The sequence below is a fragment of the Phragmites australis genome, chromosome 24 (genome assembly GCF_958298935.1).
Source record: "Phragmites australis chromosome 24, lpPhrAust1.1, whole genome shotgun sequence".
Lineage (NCBI taxonomy): Eukaryota > Viridiplantae > Streptophyta > Magnoliopsida > Poales > Poaceae > Phragmites > Phragmites australis.
The window spans coordinates 18,391,273-18,413,724 of NC_084944.1; the positions used below are offsets into that span (position 1 = coordinate 18,391,273).

Consider the following 22,452-nt stretch of genomic DNA (forward strand, 5'->3'; position numbering starts at 1 on the left):
AATGTGACAAATGAGCATTTAATTGGAACAAAATATGAAGATATTTGAGCCAATCGTAATCAACAAGTTGTTAAATCCAAGTTCGTGAAATATAAGAATTTATCCACACATAAGCAGAATCAAGAACATAACAAAAGAAAAGGAGAAAAAAAAATTGTGATGAGAGAGATGAATTATTAGATCTTTTAGTACCTTTAGGTGATTGCTCATGAAAATTGCCTGAGAAAAGGAATACATATTGCAATATAGCGGAAGTATTTAACAACTTCAAAGTGTATAGTTTTAACTTCAACAGAATTACCACTAGGCTTTCTAGAGGAAATAGCCAGCTAAGTTGTTCTATATTCACTAATGACCAATTCAAAAATATTTTTTTATTTTTCTTAAATTTTTCTCTTATTTTTTTCTCACCTCAGTAGCACTAGAATAGGAACTATTGTACATTTCTACTCAAATTTGATGTAAGGGGTGGTAGCTATGGACATAAACGTGTGTTTCAAAAATAGTGCAAAAACTTTAAAGAGCGAGAACTTAATCTTCTAAGTCGAATTTGGCCTCGAAAAATTATCTGAACCTGACAAAGTGGGGGAGAAACAGATGTAACTTTTTCTGTAGATATCGGTAGAGTAAAAAAAACATCAAAAATCGGAGTACGTATGCAAAAATTATACCCATTTCACCGAAGGCACTACGAGTCACTATCAAATTGCGATCGTTTGGATGAGATATTTAGAAATTCATAAAATATTTCTACAAATTTGAATGAAAAAATATATGTAAATTATAACCCTCGATGAAATTTGACAAAATCAGTCATTAGTGACGGGTCAAAATTACGACCTGTCACTAAAGTTCAGTCATTAGTGACGGGTCATAGTTATTATGACCCGTCACTCAGTCATAGGTGACAGGTCATGGTTATGACCCGTTATCTATGACCTTCGGCAAAGAAGGTTAAAATGGTATAATCTTCGGTGTCTATCACAACTACGTGATAGGTGAGGTGATAAAGGAGATACGCGCTCGAGGGGAGGTCATGGGTTCGAGGCCCACGGAATGCAGACTGAAAAACAGTTTGAAAAATGGCGTGGCTTGTGGGGCATATGCGATGGGTCCTGCGTTGGCATGGTTCAGTGAAAAAATACTTTTCATGTCAAAAAACGCAAAAATATTCATCAGTCATAAGTGACAAGTCACTGTTATGACCCGTCACTTATGTTCAGTCATAAATGACGGGTCATGGTTATGACCCGTCATCTTTGACCTCATAAGTGGCAGGTCGTAACTCGTTATTAATGATGACTCATCAGTGACACGTTCGGAGTGACGGATGCGGGATCCGTCATTGATGCCGGTTATCACTTGTTATTGAAGTCTTTTTTCACGTAGTGACTGCTAGAAACTCGAATAATCCCGACCGACATTAGGAAAATTCATATAGATGTAGAGTTTTATTTTCTATCATGGAAGAGAATTTTTTATATATAGATGCAGAGTTTATAGACTCAGGACCCAAAAGTAAATTTGTTTAAGAAAAAATTGTATCTATTCAAGGCCTTCGTCCAAGGGTACATGGTACATACCCTGTCTCAATGAACACCACTAGACTTTCAGTGCTAAAGCAAAAGTCACACAGGGAGCACCACTCGAAAGTTGAAAGAAAAAAAAATGACAAGAGATATTGAACTCCCGCATTATGGCTTCACAAGATATCATGACCTACACGTTCATTGATAATATAATTTCCATATGAGATGACTTATTTCCAAATATTTTTAAGCTCATATCCCAGCCTTGCTTAAGTTTTTTGCAAATGAAAACTAAAGAAGTATAAGCCTACAGAATCAGACCAATATCATCCTACCAAACAATGAAAATGTTATCTAACTAATTAAAATGAATATATTCTATGAATCTGTGCGCGCTATTTCTATATTTTTCTGGCTCCCATGCACATATATTTCATCATCTGCAGGAGCCATATGATCATTCATACGTGTAGATTCCTTCAATGGTAGGTTCTGATTCTTCCCTCCCCACTCAGCCATCCTTGCTGCTGCCAGCACGGCCTGCAACGTTTACATTCACATCCGGTTTCATAGTTATGCAGTGCATATATACCGGACAAATTGTTTTAACAGAGAGTAATTTTACCTGTTTTTCCCACTTTGTTGTGATGATAATGACAAGGAGTACAACCATTTGTAGTAACGTGCCTGTCATCATGCCCCTCCATATCCCCTGCAAAGTCGAGAAAAAGCCTACTGGCTTGTAACATGGATGGACCGAGATTTTGAACTAGAACTCAGACTAGGTCGAAACATGTAGGTCCATTGCTTCTGATCAAATAGTAACATGGTAGGCAATAAGATGAATGCTTCTTTAAGAATTGATGTTACCTGTGCACCATGTTTCAGCCTGAAGCCAAACAGGACTCCCAGTGGAATGCCCACTAGGTAGTAGCAACCGATGTTTACGAATGCCACAAGCACTTGCCACCCTGATCCTACTGCCACACCTGCAAAAATAGACTAGAATTTCATATGTTTTCATATATTAACTTGCAGGGAACCGAGTGTAATTTAGAGTAACAAATAAAGCAAACTCATGTAACTCTTTGTTAACCCATACCTGACAGTACAGGCCAGATGCTGCTCATGAATATGGTGACAGCGAGAAGATGCCCCAATCTGGCAGCTCCCTGCACCACCTCTTGGCTGTCGCTGAAGGATTTTGGCAAGCTTGTCCTCCAAATGAAGACGACGGCCATGAAGATTGCACCGATGATGGCGGATGTCGACACGGCCACGACCACTGCAAACTTGGCCTCCTTGGGCCTGTTTGCACCCAGCTCGTTCGACACCCTCACGCTAAAGAGTTCACAGCATTTTGTCAGTCAAATATAACATGTCATGATGTAGGTGAGCTTAAACAACTCAATTGATGCAATTTGGTGTGAAAAGCATCGGGTCCTTTTCTTTTGTACCCGACTGCCGTGCTGAAGCCCAGTGCAACCATTATGGTCAAGAACTCGTAGTTGAGGCTGTAGTTATTCAGAAAGATGCTTAATCAGTTTATCTGTAAGGTATTGGTGGTGTTTTCAACAGATGTGGAAACACTCACCAGACAGACATGATGTCGAGTTGGAGTTTGGCATTCTTTAGGAGACCCACGAGAATGAGCAGTGTCGTGTAGTACCAAAATTCCAAGCTATGTATGCACGTAACATAAAATGGGATGGCAATTAGCTGTGTTCATCGATTGAGAACACGCACAAGAGCTGCATATCTTAATTTGTATATAAGACGGAGAAACCAAGTATAACAGCAACAGGCAAATGGTTAAAGCAAGCCAAAAAAAAACATAAATACTGTCAAACGAAGCCAGCTATGATGGCGGAGCAAGATACAAGCTACTACTAACCAGATCATGACGGCGGACACGAGCGACAGCTTGATGAAAGCGCCAAGGTTCTTGAACGCGCGAACGGAGAACCCCTTCCATGCGTCCGGGAAACGGCCGTGGACCATGTACACGAACTGCGCCGCAGCGATGAGCCAGTAGGAGATGTTCCCGGCAACGGCCGCCCCACGCAGGCCGTACCCGAGCCGCCTCACAGCAGCATAGGTGAGCGCGGCATGGACAGCGAGGGCCGCGCAGGAGATGGCTGTCACCGGCCAGACTTTGCTCTGGGCCTGGAAGAACTTTTGGAGCGGGAAGTTGATCGCGTGCGCGAACAGCCGGGGGATCGCCCACCGGGCGTACGGTCCGGCGGCGTTCGCGACGTCGGCGGGCTGCCGGAGGAGGTACTTGAGTATCGGCCCGGCGAGGAAGTACGCCGGCGCGATCGCCAGCGCGGTGGCGCCGCATATGATCCACGACTGCTGCGTGTAGATGCCCAGCATGTCCAGCTGGCCGGCGCCGACGGCCTGGCCGCACAGCGTGTCCAACGCGCTGCCCATGGCGAACTACACATGCATGAGCATACCTACCGTGAGCCAGAGGGAAATTAATGCTGAACAATTCCACAGCTGAATACGTACGCACCAGGGCTCCATAAGCAGAGGCATCAAAGATGTTCTCGACGACGGTGACCGCTGCGAGCTCGACCTCACCGATGTGCCCGACGAAGCCGGTAGTGACGAATCCGATGGAAAACTGGAACACCTCGGTGAGAATCGCGGGGAAGGCGAGGCGCCATAGCAGCCGGGACTCCTCCCAGCTCTTGTTCACAAGCCACTTCATAATAAGCCCATGTGACTGATTCTCCTGCAGCTCATGCGCAAGCCTCGGGCTTGCTGTTAGAGACATAGAAATTGTCTAGCTCTCGTAATTTGTAGGTACTAGCTAGATTGGATGCACCGAGGCGGCGAAGTTAAGTCGTGAAGGTGTCGTGACCGTTCGATGAATAAAGAAAAAAATAGACCAAAATACCCTCGGTGGTAGGTAGAAGTGCACTACAAGAGAGCGGTATTTTAGGGAAAAGCTAGAAAACTTAAGGATCAAATTTCTTAGGCCTATAAATAAAAAGGTAGGGTTAGAGAGAGCTTTGAACCAGCCACTTGAACCCCCTTGTGCCATCCATTTAAGAGCCTTAGAGCTAAGGTTTTAGATGAGAGAAGGATGAGTGCTTAGCCTATGTAATAGGTGAGAGTTTTGAGAGATAAATCTTTATAATCTGTTTAAAATAGGACTAACCTCTTTGAATAATTAAGTTTATATTTTTGCATATGCTTGAATTCCCATTCTTCTAGTTTTTCGATTTTCGGTTTTGATTTTTATTTTAGTTTTTAGGCTGAAATTTCAGCACCTTGTGACATCATCCTTTTTGTTGCTAGAGGCATAAAAACTCACATACGAGTGTATGCTCATGGGTCTTGAGTACCCTTGCCTCTAGATCATCAACTTGGAGAGATTCTTTACTCGGTGTTCTTTTTCTTTGAGCTGCAAAATTTCACCTTTGCAGGGTTGTTTTTCTTGATGCTATTGACTTAAACACTCACATTTGAGCGGGTCTTGAGCCCCCTTGCTACTAGACTATCTTCTTAGAGGATAACCTTGTCCGGTATCTATCTTCTCTAGTTTCTTTGAAAGTTGCGAGTTTTTGTGCACAAAGACGCATGAAATAGTCTTGAATGGAACCTATGGTTCATATTCCATCCGTGGAGTCATGTTACCATGGAACTAGTCTTATTGCTTTGTCTCTCTGATTCTTTTTCTTCTTCTTGAGCGTTTTGAGGTGCGTTGGGTGAGAAATAGGAAAAGGCCATCTATTTCGAAAGAAATTTGTTGAGGCGCCTATTCACCCCCTCTAGTCGTCATTCTCGGTCCTACACGGACTGACGATCGATGCAAAGCGTTGTAACAGGATGACTCGTATCCTACTAGCTCTAACGAGGACTCATTTTTTTAATAATGGAAAAGAGTTTCTAGCCTTTGCACTACTTGGTACACACAGCCTGGTTCTTTATTACAAAAGTATTGCAAACTTCGAGCATTCCGAATGGGACCAAAATATAGTTCACAAACTCCATAAAAAACAATCAACTACCAGGAAGTCTATTACTAAAGCACCACCCATTCTTGACGAAGATATCCATTGTCACAATCTCCAAAGCATGGCACGCCTTGTAGACGACACCCCTATCGTCCTCCTTCTGCAACAGACTCCAGTGTCTTAGCCAGTATGTGCCCTTGAAAAGTACCTGCATGAAAGTTGTGATTGGTTTTTTCTCAAAAGTAATCTCATTACGACATAGCCAATTAGCCCAACATAAGACTGCTACATCGACAAAGATCTTGTTCTTATTAATTTGCCCAACACCTCTAACCCATCCACCCAGCATATGACTGATGTTTCTTCGTGTGTCAATCCCAAGGGAAATTTTAATAGCACGCCAAATTGATTTAGTAAAATGACAATCAAAGAACAAGTGATGTATATTTTCATTTTGATTGCAAAAGCTACACTTAAGATCCCCATTCCAGTTGCGTTTTGCTAAATTATCTTTAGTCAATATGACCCCTCATCCTACATACCACATGAAGATCTTTATCTTCAAAGGGAGTTTTAAATGCCACAAAAAATTATTGGAGAAGGAAAGGTCTCTATTTGCCATATGCCTATACATGGATTGGGCAGTAAATTGTCCGCTTTTATCAAGGTTCCATCTAAAAGTATCTCTTTCCTGTGTCAATTATATGTTAACTAGCTTGAGCCCTAAATTATGCCAAGATTGTCACGTCCCAAATTCCATAATCACATAATTAAGCATAATTATGCTTCTTAAGCATTATATTTAATTTTGTGTAATTCATTTTGTGACACTAATGCAATTCGTTTGAAATCATTTGGATGAGGGAGAGAAATCCAGGAGAGAAAAGAATGAAATTCGCAGTTAAAACGGACTCTTTCTCTATCACATGGGCCCCACCGGAGTGGGCCAACCACCCCACTCTCTTTCCCTCTAGAGTGGCAGCTCACTCTCTCTCCTCCTCACTCTCCCACCCGAGCACCCACCGTGCTCCCCTTCCCTCTCACTCTCCCTCTCACTCCCTCTCTCTTTTCTTCCAAAATTCGAGCTCAAGAGATAGGATTTGAGGTGAGTATGTGGTACCATTGCGATCATAAGCTCATGAGCTATCCATTCCCCCAATTTATTTTCGTTTCCCCGGAGGATTTGAGCCGGATTTAGTGTCTTTTGGTGTTAGGGTTGAAATATGAAGAACACCGGATTTCTTTGTCTCCCGAGCTTTTCCCTCCGTTTCCTCCTTCAATCGACGGTCCACAACCTCGGCAAAGGCCATTGGGTGAGTCCCCTAAACTCCCATGGTAAGAATCCGCCTTTTGGATGGTTGGATTTCGCATTTTGAGCTAGGATTGTGAAGTTCATGAGTTCTTGATGAATTAGAAGCAATAGCCGAGTTTTTTAGATTTTGGCATATGCATGTTGTCCTATGCGGTAGAGAAAGTCAATGTGATGCTCTAGGTCAGAGTCCTCACTCCAAATATCATCGGAATCGTCGCCGGTGAGCTCTCCAACTGCCCCCGGCGACTCCCAGCGGTCTGACCGCCACCCCCAGGCCGGTCAGACCGCTAGGGGCCAAAACTCTCTGTATGGGGGCGGTCTAACTGTGAGTCTTGGCGGTCTGACCACCAGTGACCCTCGATCTGACCGCTGTACACCTAGACAGCACAATTACTGCTTGCTGAAATTTGTAAAATTCATAATAAATTCTCTGTAGCTCCAAAAATTATGAAACAAATTTTGTTAGTTTTATAATAACCTACTCTGCCTATTAAAAATATCCCCATCCATGAAATGATGAATTAAATTTCTGAGATTAATTAATTAGGTTAAAGCTTCATTAATTCACCGTTAATTCATCGTAAGTCCAAAATTGATGAATCCAGTTTTGATAGTTTCCTTATGACTTGTTCTATCTAGGAAAAATGTTTTCATCCATTGTATGCATATTGAGGCATATATTTGCACTTTATATATACTCATTGCATTGCACGCGATATGTTTCATAGAGCACGCCGATTCGTCGATCCCGGAGACCGAGGTCGATCCCGACGTGCCGCACCTTTGTGAACTAGTGCATCAAGGCAAGCAACCTATTATGTTTGCATATTGCACCCGTGTAATCGAATTGAATGAAGTCTAAAATTGATAAATTATGCTTGTGTATGTTTGCATGTTTAGTGAGTCATTGTCGGGTATAAATGGGTAGATCCTATGTTGAATTGCATATCCTCTATCTTGAGATGTTGTTTATCCATACCCTTGTCACCTTGAATATGTTGTTGTCAAGATTACAACTTAATCAAAATGCTTAGCAATGCATAGGTCCTTCGGTAGAAGTCGAGCGGTGAATGGTTTCATCGTTCGCGAGCATAGGCGTTATTTACTTTTGTTCTGATCACAATGTTGGATATGGGTTGAGGTTGGTTGGTCGAGTGGTAAGTATGAGACGAGATGTGGGCGGTGTTAGGGGTGTCGTCTGCCTCGGTGGAAAGTCCAGGGGGTAGGTCGAGAGAGGAAACCCGAGCACCATAAACCGTTTGCATCATTTAAGGCCGATCGTCGGGGTTGTTGGCTTTAGCACTTACCTTACTCACCACATGCCAATCTAATGGTAAGGCGAGCCGAATACCTTCGCAGATGTGGCTTTGTGGGCGTGAACATCGATGGTGCGAGCGGGCGGGCTTGTAAGCGGTACTAGTTTGCTCCGGGGGTAGTTCTAGTATCGCCGCACCTAGCGATGCATGCCCCACACGGTTGGGGCTGGTTGGGAAAGGTTGTCACGGGTACCCCCTTGTGTCTACTTTAGTGGGTGTCACAAGCTGTATGGTCCTCGTGTCGTGTGGGTCCAGGAGTATCCCCCTGCAGGGTGTATAAATATTTTGAAATGCCGCGCTCTCGGTCATGAGCATGCTATTGTTTCATCTGCACTCAGTCATAGAGCTCTCGTTTGTGGGTGATGGTTCGGATATGTGATTGATGGTTCAGTTATTATGGTGATGGACGAGTTGGTTCTTAGTTACATATATGCTCATGTTGGTTCTAGTTTTATGTTTATGTTGGTTACAGTTACCTTTATGTTCAGTTGGCCTATGCAGGGTATAATTATGTTGTTGGTTAAGTTAGTTGCTCACATATAGATGTCTAGATTGTTTACCGCTTGTGTTTAACATAACCATGTGGCTTTATCCTTGCTAATGGTTCAATGCATAATCCTTGGAGTCAAGCTATATTTTTGTGCTCCATATGGTTTAAGTCTTGCGAGTACCCTTTGTACTCATGCCTGCGTTTCAGGTGCTGCTGGTGAGGAAGAGGCGGTGTTTGGCTACTTTGTGCCTGCCGATCAGGGTGGCGGGTAGGAGTAGCACATTCTACTCCGAACTCAGTGTTTTGGTATGGAGCCTAAGGGCATGTGGCTCCATATCCTTTTGTTGTATAGTTTTCTTCCATTGTGTAGTTGTTGTTTCCTTTTAATGTAAATTGTGGAAACAACTGCATGTTTAAAGACTTGTAACATAAATGTTTAATTACCTGCTCTTTATTAAACTGTGTTGTGATGTATATGTTGGAAGGCATGTGTTCCGATCCTTGGGCACAAAACACATGTCGGGAGTGCCGGAATGATATTCTAGTTAATCGTTGAAGTCGTGATTATGTAAATGATCGACTTGGTGATTAACTAGAATATTATTTGGACGGGTCCTCACAAAGATGTTAATCTGTCTCCAATATTTGATCTGCGAAATGATATATTGAGCGGTATAGTACTCATCACCTCCGCCACCATAGCATTTCTATGCCTCACAATACCAAAGAGCGACGGATATTGTTCGCTAAGATATATATTACCTAGCCATCTATCTTCCCAAAATCTTATCTAGGTGCCATCCAATATATTGAATGTGCCCACTTTGAGAAATTCCTGTTTGAATTTCATTCCAGAAATATGAATCCCTAGGTTTTCCGTCGACCTGTGTGAGGGCTTTACTCCTAAGGTATTTGTTTTTGGGCAACTGTTGCCATACTCCATCCTCACTCAGAAACTTAAATAACCATTTACTCAGGAGGCATTTATTTTGGATTGAAAGGTTCAGAATCCCTAACCCTCTTTGATCTCTAGGTTGACACAAGATTTTCCACTTAGTAAGTCTATATTTTCTTTTGTTACTATCGTATTGCCAAAAGAACCTGGATCATAAATAATCCAGTCTTTTGAGTACGCCTCGTGGAATTTCAAATAAAGACATCATGAACATTGGCAGATTAGAGAGAACCGAATTAATCAATACTAATCGACCTCCCACTGACAAGTGTTTGCCCTTCCAACTACTCAGTCGTCACTCAAATCTATCCTCAACCTTTCTCCAATCACTATTGCGAAGCTTTTCATGATGCATGGGAATGCCAAGATATCTGAAAGGATATGATCCAGTATCACATCCAAATAGTTGTGTATACTGATCTTCCATCTCCATTGCCCTCCCATAACAAAATATTTTACTTTTGTGAAAGTTGATCTTAAGTCCAGATAGTTGTTCAAAAACACATAACAGAAGCTTCATATTGCGGGCTTACTCCAAGTTGTGTTCCATGAAGATGATGGTGTCATCCGTATATTGCAGGATTAACAACCCGTCATCCACCAAATGTGGTACAACTCCTGAAATCTTTCCATCCTCTTTGGCTCTGGCTATCATAATTGCCAACATATCTACCACAATATTAAAGAGGATGGGAGAAAGGGGGTCTCCTTGTCGTAAACCTTTGTGGGTTTGAAAGTAAGGTCCAATGTCATCATTGATATTGATACCTATACTCCGGCCAGATACAAAATTTTGGATCCATTGGCACCATTTATCTGAAAATCCTTTCATTCTTATAGTCTGATGCAGAAATGTGACCTTGTCATAGGCCTTCTCAAAGTCAATCTTCAATATTACTCCGTTTAGATGTTTCTTATGCAACTCATGGATGGTCTCGTGTAGGATTATAACTCCTTCCATAATATTTCGATCAGGCATGAATGCAGTCTGTCTTGGACGGATCACATGCTCTGCCACCCCACTTATCCTATTAGTGCCAACTTTAGTAAATATTTTGAAGCTGACATTAAGCAAACATATTAGACGATATTCTTGTATTTTTGAGATGGTGTCCGACTTTTGAAGTATTGTAATTACTCCAAAGTTAAGGCTGAATAGCAGTAAGGAGCCATGATGGAAATCAGCAAACAAAGCCATTAAATCGGCCTTGATCACCTCCCAAAATACTTGATAAAATTCAGCGGGAAAACCATCAGGCCCAGGGGCTTTGTTATGTTCCATTTGGAAAATAGCCCATCGAACTTCATCCTCTGTAAAAGGAGCTATCAAGAATTCATTTTCTTGTGTGCTCACTTGAGGAATGTCATCACGATGTGCTTCATCCATTGATAAGTTGTTTGTCTCAGGAGGTCCAAAGAGCCCTTTGTAGTATTTGGTGGTATACTTCTTAAGTTGAGGCTCCCCAAATATCGTACCTTCTTCTTGTTCTAGCTTGTATATTTGTTTTTTCCTATGTCTCCCATTGGCTACTAGTTTGAAATATTTAGTATTATTATCTCCTTCTAGTAAATCCTTTACTTTGGCTCTTTGGTACCATTTGAGTTCTTCCTCTCTTAAGAGATGGGCCAACCTCTCATTGGGGTAATGCTTGAACCCAATTTCATATGCTGATAAAGGTGTATGTTCAGCTTTTTTGTCTAGGGTATCAATTTTGGATATTAGCATCTTCTTTTCTTTCCGGTTCATTCCGCTAACATGCTTGGCTCAGCCCCTTAAATATTGTCACAAGGCACGTATTTTATTCTGCTATTTTTGTATGGCATTAGTGCCTTGCTTTTCCTTCTGCCATATGTCGGCAACCATATCATAGAAGCCATTGTGGATAAGCCAACTTAATTCGAATTTGAATAAAGGTTGTTTACCAGAAGAGGAAGATGAGCCAGTGTCGAGTAAGAGAGGGGTGTGGTCGGATCTTGACCTATCCAAATCCTGAACCGATGCCTTGGGGTATTTTAACTCCCACTCTGTACTCATCAGAACTCTATCTAGTTTTTCAAATGTTGGTGGATCTCTTTCATTTGCACAGGTATATTGGTATCCAGATAACTCTAGTTCTCGAAAGTCTAATGTTTCAATAACAGCATTGAACAATCGAGGCCATCTGTAATCAAAGGATCCACTACTTTTATCCTCGGGGTTTCTCATAATATTGAAGTCTCCCCACATTAGTATCGGGTTCTCTTCTTTGCTACACACATTAACCATTTCAGTCAAGAAAGCTGCTTTATGTTCATCTTGGGTAGGCCCATAAGTAGCATATAATGCCCACATAAAGCTATCTTCTTTATTCTTAAGAAGGAATTTTGAGCCACCGCATAGGTGTCTTAGAAGCGAATCAGGGCATGTGATTCTTCCTGTTTCCATGAGGGCTACAAAATCCAACTGTCTTTCCTTCACTACATCCAAAATATAGTTATGTTTAGCCAAGTCCCCCAAACCTTTGCTATTCCAAAAGATCCCTTTCATTAGAGATTAATTTTGGATGGCGTATTTGGTTTCTTAGGTGGGTGTTTATCCCTACCTCTGGAACTGGACTTTTTCCTTCTCGGGACAGCATTAAGATCACAACATATTTGATCAAAATCCTCTTCATTGAGGATCTCAGTTAAATCACGGCATATGTGACTAAGGTGCTTGTCAATCCCATCCATATCTTCCTCATCTTCATGCATATTTGACTCATAAGATCTGTTACTAAGTTTCTTGCTAATATTATTATTAAGAGACTTAGGGGTAACAGTTAACCTATCAATCTCAATATTCTTAATAGAAATAATAGAATTGTTTATATCTCTATCATCTCTACCCATAACAACACCTAAGCTCTTGATATTAGAAGAAACTTTCCTGTTGGAAAAATAAATAAACGATGCATTATTCATACCTTGTTGTCATCGTATCCTCGTCGGAGCATGCAAAAAGCCTGTGATGACCGTGATGACTAGCTTGTTGGAGTATATTTGGGATATCTCTAGATATGGTAATTTAGGATTGATTGTAATCCTAAGATACCTATCTTATCTCTAGGAGAGGCTTCTTGCCCTCCAAGCTTTGTACTCTATATATTCCACCCTCGAGGCTCAATGTAACACATCGACCACATTAATCAATCCTCATATTCTATATGGTATTATGATTTTAGGTTCCGATCCTAGGTCACAAACCCTAGCCGCCATCAGCTTCCGCACCGCGCGCCCCCGGGGAGATCGATCTCCATGATCTCTGCTGAGAGCAATGCCACTCGTACCTAGGGTTTGCGCCACCGATCATGTTGATCGATAGCCCTAGAAAGTTTTTTTCTCCGATCTATTGATCGGGTTTTTCTCTCTCGCCAGTCGTTGATCGGAGTTTCTCCTTGGTTTTTCCAATCCAAGATCAGTTTGCGTCGTTCGCCGCCCATCGATCTCGCGCGCCTCTACTCCGACCTCGGCATGACTACACTAGCTCCTCCACCCGTATGGCATGGCTGGATGCTCTTCCTTGACTCCACCCGTGGGACATGGCCTGGCCTGCGGTGCTCATCGGGGTGCCCCTCGCGCTGCCGCCAGGCTGCTTTGTCTGCACAGTGTCCAGGCCGTCGTGCCACTCCACCGGCTCCTCCACGCGCACGGCCTTGATCCGCACCGCCCGTCTCCACGCGCTGGATCAACGTCCGTCTCTGTCTCTCGCATGACCATCCACCTGTCGACATGCCTCCATGCGCCATGGATCGTGTTGCCTGTCTCCGCACTGACGCTTCCACGTGCCTGGATCTACCCGTCGACACGCCTCCACATGCCACAGACTCGTCTCCACCTGTGCGGCACGGCTGGGCGCCCGGCAGCCCTGTCCGCACAGCGCTCCATGTCGGTTCATTGTCGCCTCCACCACTTGGGACGCCTCTGCCACGACCACCTCGTGTGCCCTAGGTCAGATCAGCCGTGCGGCCTAGCCGATCGGCAGTGGCTCCTGTACTCCTCGAGTACACGCGTACCTCCTTCCCGAGAACTGGGGCTACCGCTGCGTCGCCTCCGGGCCACAGTGCTGCAACCTGTGGCCATGCCTCCGCAGCGCTGTCGTGCTACCGCACGGTTCAGCCAACGGAGGATCTCGCCGTCGCCCTACATCGCTGTCCCCACACGCCACGACACTCCGGCGGATTGACACCGCCTCTCTTGGCATGTCATCGCCTTAGTCATTGGCGCACTTGGTCTTCGTCATGCTATTCGGGTGTTCTTCGCCAGCTTCTTCGAGCACCGCCGCCACACTCTCTCGGGCACTAGCGTCGCCGCTCCAGGCCGCCGATTACGCCTCCCTCTACCGCCTTCGTACATCACAACCTCGTCACCAACATCGCACTCTCCTCCTCGACTACTTTGTCTTCTCCGGCAACCATGGGCTGCATCGGCACTCTCCCCCTCGCCGCTCTGCGCACTGCAACCATCTCGGAGGCCTTCTCTGCTGGTCTCTCAGACATTGGCGTATGGTTGGGCTCCCTACCTTCGCGCGTCCGGTACTGGTAACACCGGTACATGCCTTCATCCCCGACGTGTTCGCGGGCCTGGCAAACCCAGTGCACGCCTCGTCCTCGACGGCCTCGACTACATCGACTTCGGCATCAACCTCTTGGCGCCTCTGGCGCCCGTGGCTTCAAGTGCGGCCTCCTCATCCACGGCAAACCCGACTATGGCTACGTCGACCATGGCTATCTCACGCACGGCATTCTCGACCACAGCTACTCACCTCGCTCTTGGTTACCTCGACTTCAGCACAAAGGGCTACCATCTGCATGAGCAACTCGTTGGTTTCTCCAGTCACAGCATCTGTATCGCGTTATTTCGACTACAGGGGGATATCATTCATCTTCCTCTCCAGTCTTATCGTCTGCGACACTCCCGCTGCAACTGCAGGGGGATGTTAGAGTATATTTGGGATATCTCCAGATATGGTAGTTTATGATTGATTGTAATCCCAGGATACCTGCATTATCTCTAGGAGAGGCTTCTTACCCTCCAAGCTTTGTACTCTATATATTCCGCTCTCGAGACTCAATACAACACATCGACCACATTAACCAATCCTAATATTCTATCATAGCTATCTTGGAAACTTTTATTATTTTTTATTTTTTATCTTTTAGCTGAATTGGTTACCTAGTAGGTACTAGCTGGCCAGTAGAAAGACAGTGGATATTAAACTGGCGACTGAAATTATTTGCAACTGCCAGCCCATATCTATTTATTCTCATTCCCTTTTATTTTTATTTGGTTGTTCTCCTTCTCATTCTCATTGATCAGAATCTAGTGCTCCAATCATACGCAAGAGATGATCTGGTTTCAAGTCAACCGTATTGCTGCAAGAGATGATCTGGTTTCAAGTTCTCGGTTTGTGCAACCTCTCACGGTCACATGGCTTCTTTTTTTAGAAACACCAGTACAACTTGTAGACGTATCCACACACTCACACCACCACACGCACTTATTCACACAGTACCTACTAAAGACTTGAGATACAGAACTTAAAGATTGACGAAGTCACCACATGGCTTCTTGATTTGGTGGCTCTCGAGGTGATCACAATTACCTGTCATGCGACTAAGGAAAGGCTGTGATACAACTTTTATTCTTGTAATCTGGCAACTATGGAAAGTGCAATAGAATATTCTTTCAAAATGCGCAAAGCACAACAATGCAGGCGTGTGGCCATTAGAAATGGAAATCGGACATGGAAGCTAGGAGGAGAAGGTTGTTTAATCGGTATGCTGATTTGTGGAGCTAGAACAGATGCTTGTTTGGTTTAAATCCTTGTGTTGGGTTACCATCATTTAGAGTAACTAATAAGAAGGTTGTTATGTGGTGGCCGTAAATTTTTTTTCCTCTAGTTAATAAATTCTGATACACCCCGCAAAAAAAAATCTTGTGATATCCTTGAAAGAAAAACTCTCTGATGAACATTCTTGCCTGACCTCGAGCTGAGTGATGCCAATGGTGGCCTTTGGAATCGTTCAATGGGCAAAAAAAATGCCTAGATGAGTACGCAAGTAGCTAGTAGTACCGTCTACCGTCCTATTCTATTGTAAATAGATTGGTTGGTGCAAAACTAAGTATACTAGCTTCCTGCGGCATTACCTGGGCTGGCGTTATCTAGTGCAATGCAGTAGTATATACCCACCCGGTTACATACCCAACATCATGACTTGATTTGGCAATGAAATAGCAGTGGTTTATCACTAAAGCAGCAACCATGTTGTCAGTAAGAATGTCAAACGAATCCTTTTGAATGGAACTAGGATGAATTAGGATGATTGCAAGTCATCAGTCACCTTTTTCTAATCGATCAACACGTACGAAAAGTCACAGTAAATGGCGTGTTAGCTAGGGGAGTACGTCATCATATATAAAATTGCATGGTTAATACAAACTGTCCCGTTTGGCTAGTGACATCGTTTTAGATATAGAAGTATCTTTGATGTGCCCTGTGGTCAAAGGGAAGATTGATTCCTATATGAGTATGCAAGTAGTACCGTGATATATATTCTATTGTACAATTTTTTACTTCTATGAACTTTAGATTGCTTAGTGTAAAATTAAATATTAACCACTTGCCTGGCTTCCAGCATGTAATCATCAGGCATTACCCGGATTGGCTCTATGACTTCTATCTATCCATATGTACCCGTTCATTACATGCCCAAGATCATGGGTTGACAGAGAAATGAGGTATTAGTGGTTTATCAACGTGGAAAGCTATCATCTCACACAAGATCACATGCGCTGGCCTGGATACTCCTGAGAAACCGCCAAAAAGGTGAGGAATCAGCAAAAAGGAATCCTGAGTAATATACATATATACTAGGATGGTTCGCGAGTCACTCAATCATCCTCCTTGTTATGGATCAAGACCCATCATCACGATAATCGGGTGTCAGGGGAGCCTTTTGTTAAATTGCGTAGTACTATCTCCGTTCTTAAATAGATATTATTTTAGAAATTTGATTTTATTCTCAAATAGATTTTGTTTTAGATTTTTATTATGGTGTTTTACTAGAGTGCCTATATTAAAGACTATTGAAAAGTGGAGTTTTAATTCAATGAGTGTGCTAGATTGGTGGCTTATGTGCTATTGATTGAATGTGGGAAAAATCGAGAGAGGTAAATTGTCATGCATAAAAGAATTTATTGCAACCTTGTTCTGTGTGCCGAAGGTTAAAACGATATCTAAAAGAAAACAAAAATAGTAGTTATTTCGTTTCTATCTCCGACGCGCCTTCTCACCTTTGACAGCCTTGAATGAGACCAATGGTGTTCTTAATTTGCAATAGTTCAAGGGCAAATTAATACCTAGATGAGTGTGTAACTAGTATTGTGATAGAGCCTTTTTTTCAGTCATTGGGAGGTACTATTAAATTATACCTTTAGAGGTACGAAACTTGATACCTTCCAAGTTATAATTCTTGATAGAGGGTAAAAAAGATCTATAATCCTTAGTATCTCCCAAGGATAGTAAAAAAAACTCGTCATGGTATTCTACTGTACATTTGTACTTCCATAAACTTTCGATTGCTGAGTGCAGAATTAAATACTAACCACCTGCCTAGCTGCTAGCCTGTTACTTTGCGGCACAACCTAAGATGGCACTACCTAGTGCACAACTATATGAACTCTTTGACTTGGCGCTACCTAGTGCACAACTAAGATGTATTAGAAATTTTTTAGAGTACGAGTCTGACGTATATACATACTCACGTACACACATCACACACTCACGACACACACATCCACGTGTTGCACTAGGTAGCATGGACATAATTTTCTATAAATAAGATTAGAGATATAACCTCACGTAATGTGGGTGTACGTTTTGATCACTTAACGTACTCACATATATATGTACTATTTCTCTCAAGATTTAATAAAAAAATACGACCACATATGCCAAGTCTAAGATTCGAATCTGGATGAGAAAATCCACCACAAGGACTATAACCAACTGAATTATACTCAGTTCCCGATGTGTTGGAGTTTTGACTTCAGAAATGTAGTTTTCGTCAAAATGATAAAGTATGTTTTCGGCAAAATATTCGGATTAGTTTGAATATGTTGTGGTAAATTAATGGAATGCAATAGAATATTCTAATCAAATTGCATATGTTGGTGATTGTTACGCGTGTACTCCAGGACATCATGAGTTCGAATCCATAACTCAGCAAAAAAATCCGCAATTTTATGTGTCTTATATGTGTGCCCCATGACTCCAGCAAGAGAACAGAGAAATTGATAATACTTTCTTCTGGAATTTAAGATTTCAAATTCGGTCAAACCGTCTAAACGAATTCCAGAACAAATCAACCGAATTTGCGGATTTCATTCATTCCAGTGGCAAACGGAGGAAATCGCAAACCAAAAGACGAATCCCTGACTGTGAGCACTATCGGTGAATAAGTTTATTAGCCAAGATCTACGCTCGAAAGAACAAATGAAGTTAGGCTGGAGAAGAGATTTCGATTGATTTGGCGTGCTAGGTTCATTCACCAATATAAATCTTACAATTAGCAGCACTGTTACTGGTGTTATTTAACGGCCACTGCTGCCGTGCACGGGACAATGCAATATATATCTTCATGAGAAAAATAAGAGATTCAATCATATAGTTTACATCAATCCTCTAGCTATATGCCATCATTCCACTTGCGAAAAAAAGATATACATCATCGTCTTCATGGGGGTTTGTGGTTGGCGAGCAACCTTTCGTGTATACTGGAGGACATCACGGGTTAAAAAAAAATTCGCAGATTACTATGGCTTACACACGTGTTTCCAGAAAGATAAAAAACAAATTTATTATACCTTTTCGAAATTCAAAATTTTAAATCTGATCAAAACCGTTTAAACAAATTCCATAAAGAAATTGCCGGAATAAGTGACTTCCGTGCGTTACGCTGGCAAACGACATGAATTGCAAACCGAAATACAAATCCATGCCTGTGGCCATGCTCCCTGCATGAGTTATTGGCAAAGATCTGTGCGTTGAAAGAAGAAACACGAATTTAGTCTGGAGAAGATGAGATTTCAATTGTTTTGCCGTCCTAGGTTTATTCACCTACGTACATATATCTTGCAACTGGCAGCAACTGTTTTATTTAACGGCCACTTCTGTCGTGCACGGGACAATGCAATATCGATATATCGTCATGAGAAAAATAAGTGATTCGATCATAGTTTGCATCAATATCTCTAGCTGTATATCATCATTCCACTTGCGAAAAAGATGTCCATCTTCTTCTTCATGGGAGTACGCGGTTTGTATATATATAATAGCCCCCGCACTGGACGGCTCTTAGCTTCTGAAAGCTATCACAACGTCCAAAGCAGCTCATCACACACGCGATCCCAGGCCATGGTATCGTTCAAGGCACGCCGGAGCGAGCCGGAGCTCGTGTCGCCGGCGCGGCCGACGCCACGTGAGACAAACGCCCTGTCCGACATCGACGACCAGCGGCCACTGCGTTACTACGAGACGGTCATCGGGTTCTTCCGCAGCTGCCCCGGCCGCACTGACAGGCCAGGCGACCTGATAAAGACCATCAAGGCGGCGCTCGCGGAGGCGCTGGTGTACTACTACCCCGTCGCCGGGCGGCTACGGGAGACCGCCGGAGGGAAGCTCGTGGTGGACTGCACGGCGGAAGGGGTGGTGTTCGTCGAGGCCGACGCGGATGTGCGTCTGGAGGAGTTCGGGGAGCCGCTGCTGCCGCCGTATCCGTGTGTGGAGGAGCTGCTATGCGATCCAGGTGATACGAGAGCTGTCATTGGCAGACCATTGCTCCTCATGCAGGTACTTAATTTATGTAGCTTCTGTTTCTGATTGCAAATGCAAAGAAATGCACTCTACAATACTCCAATGCATGCGCCTATAGAATGGATATGATCCATTTTTTTCTTTGCCTCATCAATAAATGTATCTTCTAATTTAGGGACGTTATCCGGGACTCTTTTGAAATCTCCTAAAAATCTAATGCATCATGGACATCTTTTGACAAGTTTTAGAGACAACCATAGTATTTTGTTACAGACGATTTCTCGTGCATTTCTACCCTCCGGAGTTTCGAGGTTGTTCATGGTTCAACATATAAAATTTTTACATTTAAATATTGCTATACCAAAAGAAAAAAAGGATGTGAGTTTGTTTTAAGATGTCTAGAGTTCAAATATTGGCTTTTGCAGAGGCCGTGTGATAAAGAAGTCTCTGCCGAAAAAGGAGATGTAACTAAAAGTCCCCAATTTATTAAAATAATAGCCTCCACATGGAGTTATATTTGTTTTAGAGCCGTCTTACTAGAAATTTAAGTAGGACTATGGAGCTCCATATGGCGCACGCTTGTGCCGACTTAGACACAATGACAATATACAATAAGCATGTAATCAATATTCTAAAGAGCAGAAAGGTTCACATGACATCTGACTAGACCTTTGCATTATAATCCTTATGATACAATTAATCCAACCTAAGTGTCATATTATAATTCATAGGTAGGCATTAGTTCGGGAAACCCATGTAGTTATCTCTTAATGTGCTCAAGAGTAAAGTTACGTTTTATTTTGGACACGAGAGAGAGAGAGAGAGAGAGAGAGAGAGAGAGAGAGGTGAAATGATATATATGTTACTGTAGCCTCATGTATAGACCATGGACCTTAGTAGTGTATTCGAGTCTATTATGGTAAAATAAACTTCGGCAGAACACCATCCTATAAAAAAGTCTTTTTTAGATAAAGGAAGCTTTATTCCAATGATGAAATAAGGTTTCGGCCTCAAGCAGGTGCACGCAGCCAAATCTTATAAAGTATGTGCTGAAAAAGAAAATGTAACAAAAAGGTGCTCTGTTTATTAAAAAAAAGGCCTCTACCTAGGTTTATTTCTTGTAATGCAATCTCACTAGAATTTAATTTAGGAAAAGGAATTAAATTAATTGGCAAAAAAACTTAAGAGCCGGTCCGAACACAGCAAGTGGAAGCATTAACGGAATGCATTGTATATTAGAACCATACAAGACTTTTAAAACACAAGAATAATTAAAGAAAAGAAGAGTCTATATGGCTTACAAGAAATAACAGTAGCTTCGTAAGGGAAATATTAATTGTTTCAAGACAGATGGCTTCGAGAGAGACTAGCTCAAACTTGTTACAGGGAACCTCTGAGAAAGTATAAGGGAGTAGGATTGTTTGAGAATTTTTTTGAGGTCATTCCAAGGCTAATTTAAACAAAAAAAAATTGAGGGTCATAAACACACGGCAACAAATTTCCAATTATTTCTTATCCTAAATAATTCCTCTAGAAATTATTTGTCCCTTACAATTTAAATATGGACTGGCATATGAATAAAAATTTTGTATGTAGGAAAATTTAGTGTTCTTCTCATTCAATGTGGCTTTCTACCACAAGTGACAAAGCTTCTTCGTATATTTTTATAGGTGACACAGCTCAAATGTGGCGGATTTGTTGCTGGATTCCACATGTGTCACAACATTGCCGATGGTTTCGGTATGATTCAACTCATGATCACTATAGCTGAATTAACATGTGGTGGAGAAGTCCCGAGCATTCTTCCCATTTGGGAAAGAGAGCTTCTAAGTACAGCACATAGCCCATCCCTCATCACATATCCGAACCCTGCATATCAACCATTACTAAATGGCTTAGACTTTACATCTGATGATGTGATGCTGTCGACTCCACTCGATGAAATGGTAGTCCACTACTTCATCTTTGGGCCAAGAGAGATAACAACTCTACGAAGCCAGGTACCGGGGTACCTTGCCGATTCTACAACATGCTTTGAACTGATAACTGCTGTCATGTGGAGATGCCGCACAATAGCTTTGGGATACAAGTCTAGTCAACGTGTGCGCCTTATGATTACTATGAATGCGCGTGGGAGGTGGAATCACCATACACTCATCCCATGGGGTTACTACGGCAATGCACATGTCTCTCCCATAGTAGAAGTAACCGTGGATGAGCTCCGAAGGCAGCCGCTCGCTGACACGGTCGAGCTCGTGCGTAAAACCAAGCTCAGCGTGACAAAAGAGTGCATGAAATCAATGGTGGACACCATTGCATTCCTGCGTGAGTGGCCATCCCTGACGATGGACAGAAGAACGTACGATGTTTCTGACACGAAATGGATTGCGGCGGGCAACGGATTGCAGCTTGGGTGGGCTGAGTTTGTGGGTGGTGGCATACCGGTCGCTGGTGACCTTACTTCAAAGATGGGAAGCGATCATATGAAGTGCAAGAACGAAGATGGCGAGGACTCAACTGTGGTGTCAATACTACTGCCAAGGCCGGCGATGGAGAGGTTCAAGAAAGAGATGGCTGTTTGGCTCAACAAACATGACGAGAAGAATTTTATCATACCGAGCTCCCTCTAGCTAGCAATGAATAGAAGAATTTAATTGGATGTTTGCTTTCATGGTTTTGAGATGATTTCGTGGTGTAATGAAACAGTTGGAAATGTATTGCATTGATTTGTTTTTTAAAACAGGAAAGAAGAAACATTGTTGCTGTCTACCACTTAATTGTGCCGAGGTTCATCGATCGTCTTGTCATTCAAAAACATGTCGACCTACATCATTCCACTTGTCTATTTCCTTTAGAATCTAGCCCTTCTTGATGATCCTCACGCAAAGAGGTAGCTTCCGCGCTTGGTTCTTCCGGAGTCTAATGATGTCAATTGTCAACATCTCCGAATTAAAGGAGGCAACTCTTTGCACGCATGGCTGTCAGTGTAGTAATTAATTGGATGTTTGCTTTCATCGTTCTGATAAGGTTACATCATTCAAGAGTTG

The 22,452-nt window shown here is 42.6% G+C and overlaps 2 protein-coding genes across 2 annotated transcripts; one reads left to right on the plus strand and one right to left on the minus strand.

Annotated features, from left to right (window-relative positions):
- Window positions 1-1,653: 1,653 nt before the first annotated feature.
- LOC133907734 (protein DETOXIFICATION 33-like) lies at window positions 1,654-4,311 on the minus strand. The gene is made up of 8 exons (XM_062349812.1): window positions 4,048-4,311; window positions 3,424-3,968; window positions 3,124-3,210; window positions 2,987-3,043; window positions 2,632-2,870; window positions 2,400-2,518; window positions 2,155-2,241; window positions 1,654-2,069 (listed from the first exon to the last, which is right to left on the minus strand). Exons 1-8 carry the CDS (start codon window positions 4,309-4,311, stop codon window positions 1,908-1,910), a joined length of 1,560 nt encoding a protein of 519 aa, XP_062205796.1. The 3' UTR covers window positions 1,654-1,907.
- Window positions 4,312-18,969: 14,658 nt separating this feature from the next.
- Window positions 18,970-22,120, plus strand: LOC133907844 (acyl transferase 1-like). The gene is made up of 2 exons (XM_062349939.1): window positions 18,970-19,441; window positions 21,076-22,120. The coding sequence occupies exons 1-2, from the start codon at window positions 19,007-19,009 to the stop codon at window positions 22,033-22,035; spliced, it is 1,395 nt and encodes a 464-aa protein (XP_062205923.1). The 5' UTR covers window positions 18,970-19,006; the 3' UTR covers window positions 22,036-22,120.
- Window positions 22,121-22,452: the final 332 nt, after the last annotated feature.